Source organism: Orbilia oligospora (assembly GCF_000225545.1).
Source record: "Orbilia oligospora ATCC 24927 unplaced genomic scaffold scaffold00076, whole genome shotgun sequence".
In the NCBI taxonomy this organism is placed as follows: domain Eukaryota; kingdom Fungi; phylum Ascomycota; class Orbiliomycetes; order Orbiliales; family Orbiliaceae; genus Orbilia; species Orbilia oligospora.
The window spans coordinates 2,411,996-2,417,746 of NW_011645633.1; the positions used below are offsets into that span (position 1 = coordinate 2,411,996).

The 5,751-nt window shown below is 28.3% G+C and overlaps 1 protein-coding gene across 1 annotated transcript; it reads right to left on the reverse strand.

Moving 5' to 3' along the window:
• Window positions 1-370: 370 nt before the first annotated feature.
• AOL_s00076g711 (uncharacterized protein) lies at window positions 371-2,467 on the reverse strand (the record flags this gene model as incomplete). Its single annotated transcript, XM_011123263.1, has 1 exon — window positions 371-2,467. The coding sequence occupies one exon, from the start codon at window positions 2,465-2,467 to the stop codon at window positions 371-373; it is 2,097 nt and encodes a 698-aa protein (XP_011121565.1).
• Between the last annotated feature and the right edge of the window lie 3,284 nt (window positions 2,468-5,751).

A 5,751-nucleotide genomic window follows, 5' to 3' on the forward strand; every position in this document is an offset into this window, starting at 1 on the left:
TCTACTCCTTAAGCTTTGATACCTGGTATCCAAAAATTCTTGTTCGAGGCTGATTCGCTTTCATGTGAAATACTTCTTTCATTCTTCGTGGGTCTTTGATAATCACTCACTCGGAATCTTACGATGGCTTAATTCAAAAGGTTATACGGGAAATAATATGGAGTTACTAAGGTTTTGCATGAATTTGGCTCGTTTTCTTTCATTGGTCCATTTATTCTTATTATTCTTATTTTATTATTATTACTCATTATTTCTTTCATTCCACTGCCTGGGTAGTTGGAAATAAAATAAATAAAATAAACAAAACACCAAAACTATCATCCAAGCTACCTGGCTGTGCGACACTCCCAAAATTTTGCAGAAAGACTAACTACCTCCCATAATACAATCTATTGCTCTCTTCGATGGTTGTCTTCGAACGAATATCTTCCGTAGGAAGCACCAGACCAAGTTTATCCTTCCTCACCCTAGACCAGAAATCTTTGCGGTCTGCTTCTGTAAATGATTTTAGCTCTCGTATAAATGAATCATAGAATTCAAATGCCTCCAAAGTTATACAATCTTCCCTCAGAGCTCTCAGGCATTCAATAGCTCGGCTATAGTGCAAGTCGGCAATGCTATACCGGATTATGTCCTTAATGATATCGCCCATCTGTTGTACTAAAAGCTGGATGTCCTCTCTTTGTTGTGCCGACGCAATCATCTGTCTGAATTCTGGGATAGGGTTGTTCTTATCGATTCGTTTGGATTTCGTACGTTCCTCTAAAAGCCTACCCACGTCGAGGCCTGATAGTGGCTTGTCCCTTCCGATCTTCTTCCCTTTGGCTTTTGCAGGAACCAAACAAACGTCGGCGGCCTGTTTTAGTCTATCAAGATCCTCCTCAGGATCTAGCCCCAGATGGATTGTAGAGTAGTTCAGAAGAATGGGGCTAACTTCAGGAATCCCATCACTATTAGGCGCAATGGCCCGAGCACGGATTACCTGTTGTATCCGATGTAGAAGCGGTGAAAAAATATCTTCTGGTTGGGCGAAAGGAAGCAATGGGTCATTTAAGCCTTCGAGATTCATTAGATCCATCGAATCAACGTAATCGTCCATCGCCTCTTGCAATTCTTGGGTCGGTATGAGCCTGTGTTTGTCGAGAACCTTTCCGGCTGTCGTCCTAACGGTATTGAGTGGTGCAAATTTGTATTGTCTCGCGTCCTCAGCAAAAGGCAGCTGGACTTCAACGAGACACTCAAAGCTAGGCTCGATGATCGGCGCCATAGCAATCATAACGGGGGGTTTATCATCCTTGGTTACCAGCCTCCCAATAACCAGGGAATCCAATTCATAAAGGGCGTGTATGAATGAAGATAGCGCCATGATCGCTTCATCGTTTGCTTTAGACGCAACGATAATATTGCTATTTGAAAGACATATAGGTCTTTCGAATCCAGATTTCGGTATGAATCCAACAATTTTGAGACTCGCCTCGGTATCGAATTTTACAATCTCCTGGTCTTCCACACTAATAGGCACGATTGTCCGTCCGTAGAGATAACCCTTGGCCATGTCCTCTTGTTCAATGTCAATGGCTTTCCCTGGTGCATCCTCGTCCCCTACTTGGAAAGTCCTTGTATTTCGAATTTTATGAAGATTGCCACCCACTGAATCCCGTTCAGAGGGTACTGCAAAACTAGAAGCTGTAGGAGGCTTTGCAACCATTGTGCGAGGAAAACGTTCCACGTCAATTAGAAGTGTCGATCTCGGGTTGGTGGACTCGTTTCCAATCGACAATTGACCCCGAAACGAATGAACGGGCCTAGTTTTCTTGGTCCTAGGGCGTTGGATCTCTTCTATAGCTTCTGCTATTGTGCCGTACATACCATCGCATTGATCACATAGCTCCCTAAGCGCCCTTTCGTTTTCTGCCTTGTCGAGACTTTTGTCCTTTTCCGCAACCCCGAATTCTAAGTCATCGAAATCGACTCCAAGAATAGTGAGGTTGATTTTCTGTTCTGTAATTTGCTCGATGATATCATTGATCCCATCAAAATCGAAATTTCCGGTGCCGTTAGTCAAAAAGACGATGTTGCGAATGTATTTCAGCTTTTTGCAATATTTTTCGATCATATCGAGGGCGACAACCAAGGCAGAAACACCGTCCCCTCGATCAGTTGCGCTCGGTTCCAGAAGTTTGTTGAGCTCACGTATCTGCGGCATAAGAAACTGACTCATGGGACTCAGGATACTGATGTTGGAGTAATTTTCATCGTTTTGGAAAAGGCTGTTATCGCTACCATCGGTTCGGAACCCAACGACTGCAATCGTGTCCGTCTTTCGACCATTCGAAACTGTTGTCGCGATACGATCCCATAGATATTTTAAAGCATATTCAAGATCCGTTTCCGTTCTCCCAGCATTGTGGGCGCCCATAGAAGCTCCGAGGTCCACGATATAAACTGTTGCTTGTTTGTCGGCCATAGTCCCGTGTGGTAGCTATTGCTTGGTTCTATAGGTCTATGTCTTCGTGCTTTTAAATACTACAAAGACAGCTTCGTGGCCGAAATCTTGGGGTTTTGGATGAATAGAAGTTCTGCTTTAGCAACGCGCAGCCTTTGACACCAGTTCACCTGATCAGATTTATTGCTACAACGCAAGGTGACCAGATGTAATCTCCAATCACGTGATATCAAGATCAGTTGGAGGATTAGCAAAAATAAGGCCAATATTAATTTAATAGGTTTAATACATAAGCATATATGCGAGGTATAGCTTCTGTTAGCAATCATGGTTCGGAAGTACTTAAAGAAATCAGTAACCAAAAAATACAACAAAAACAACACATCACAATAATAATAAAATTCAACAATCAAAAAATTATCAATTACTAATCAATTATTACAATTTTGGGATATAAAAATACGGTAAAACCATTTATATATATTCTATTTTTCAATTATTAATTTATATAATTATAAATTAATAAATTCTTTAATTATAAATCTTCTTTATTTTATTTTTTATCCATATATATGTCAGGGGATGTTTTCCTAGACCGTACAGTGTTAGGATTCCAAAATACCACATCTTAATCTACAGGCTTCTTAGAGAGGAAGACTTTGGTTTTAAGAATTGATAAATAAATAAGAAATTGTAAGGAATACACACCATATCCTTATAAATTTTATAGCCACCATATATATATTAGAAACCTTATTTAATATAATTATATTATATATCACTATAAGGTATAGCTTCGCCGAGCATAGCACAGGCACAGTTATGTAACCTAGCTCAGCTACTATAACCCTCAGAGCTTCCTAGTACCCTCTTTTAATAGATATTTATTTAAATATATCATATATTATATAAATAAGAACTTACAATTAATAACATTAAATTATATATACCAATTTTAAACTTTTTTAGACTAGATTATAAAGAAAATTTTTAATTTAAACTTTTATTTTTAATTTAAGTTTTAATTTAATATTTCTTTTATTTATATAACTTTTTTATTAAAAGTTAATATATTAAAATTTTATTAAATTTTATTTATACAAATTTAAGAAAATCAAAAATATATTATTAAAATAAGTTAAACATATTTTTATAATATTTATATTATTTTATAAAATATTTTACTATTTTTTAATGTTACACCTATCCCAGGATTCCTTGGCAAAGTTTCCTAAAACAGCTTAGCACTCTGCTATATTTCTTAACTCTATATATTCAGATCTTTTAAAAAGTAGTATAATATTCAAGATGAAAATATAAAGTTATATAAATAAAAAATATAACACAATAATTAATTGTAAGATTAAATACTATTTTAAATAAATTATAAATTAAATTAATAAATTAACTAATGGAGTTTTAAAATAAATTAAAAATTATTATTATTTAAAGATTTTTAAATATATAATAAAGTTTTTTATAAATAATTATAAATATAATATTTGTTAATAATTGTTAGTAATTATCAATTTAATAATTACTAATAATGTTTAATAATTATGGTTTTAATATTAAATATTATATAATGGATTAATATTAAAAATTTTTGTTTATTAGTTAAAATAAGGAATATATTGTTTTAGTGTGTTACCATAGAGCGGCTAATCCACAACCACTTTACTCCAAATTATAAAACAAAACAGTTTTTCAAGATTTTAAATAAACTTAAATTTATCAATGGAGTAATTTAAACTTAATTTTTAAAATTTTATAATTTAATAAAGCAAAGCAGTTTTATCATAAAAATAAACAATTTTTTTTTTTTTTTTTTAATAAACTATAAAATTTATAATAAACTTATAAATAATTTTTTAATAAACTTTTAATCTTATAGATAAATTTAAAATAATTATTTAATAAACTTTTAATCTTATAAATAAACTTAAATTTATTATTTTATAAACTTTTAATCTTATAAATAAATTTATAGCTTATAATATTTTAATTTTTTATTATTTAAGTTTAATTTATAATAATATAATTTTTTTATATAGTAATTTAATATGTTAATTTATTTTATATTTTAAATACTTTTAAACAATTTAAATATTCATTTTAAATATTCTAAATACAAAATACTTAAAAACCCTTTTTTCGTCTAAATTTAAATATTGTTCACTAAAAAAATAACTTTAAGAATACTCCTACTTCAAATTTATTAAAATAAAAAAAAAAACTTAAATTTTTAAATTAAAATTTATTAATAACTAAACCTATAATATTACCCCCAACTTTAATATAAACATATTATTATTATTATTTATCATACACGCGTACAACCTTTCGATTATGACAATTTGAAGAAACTATCTTAATACATGATTTTCGCATTTCATTTGATTTTTACATGTAAATATAAAATAGATAGTAAACTGAAAAATAAAATGAAATATAAAAAATACTTTTTGTTGTTATATTTTATTTTTTATTTTTATTTTTATTTTAAAATTTTCTTTTTATTTCTTATATCTTTTTTCTTTTTATAAAAAGAATAATATTATAAATTTATTATTTTTATTTATTTACTTTAATATAATATTTAAAATTTATTATTTATTTTTAAAATCTTATAATCTTATTTTAGATTTTTAAATTTTTTATTTTATAAATAAACTATCTTTTTAATTTTTATTACTTTTTTGTATAATATTTATTTTATTTAAAAATTTTTTAATAAAATTATATCATCTTTATTAAATAATAGATAATTATAATCAAATTATTTTTATTTTTATTTTAAATTTTTTTTTAACACTTTTTTTTTTTTTATAGAATTAGCAATTTATAATTAGATATTTTAGTGTTTATAGTGTGTTTTTGTATAAATAATTTTTATTTAAAATCTTAAAATTTGATATTTTAATTAAATAATTGTTGAAATAATTGTATTTAGTTTTTAATTATATTAAAGCTGAAACAAACTTATTACTAAATTTAATAAAATTTTTATTTCTTTTTAATTTAAGCTAATTATTGTAATTAATTTTTTTATATTTTTTTATATTTTTCTTCTTATTTTATTAAATCTTTTTCTTTTATTTTTCTTTTTAGAAATGCAAAAGATTTATAAAAACTTTTTATTTTTATTTTATAATTTCTTTTACTAAAAAGTCTGTTTTTTGTTTTTTTAATATTAAAATGACTTAGGATTTATTTTATAAATAAATTAATATTTTAAAAATTAATTTTTCTATTATCTCCTATATTTTTGATGTTATCTCTTGTTTTGTTTTAATTTTAAAAAT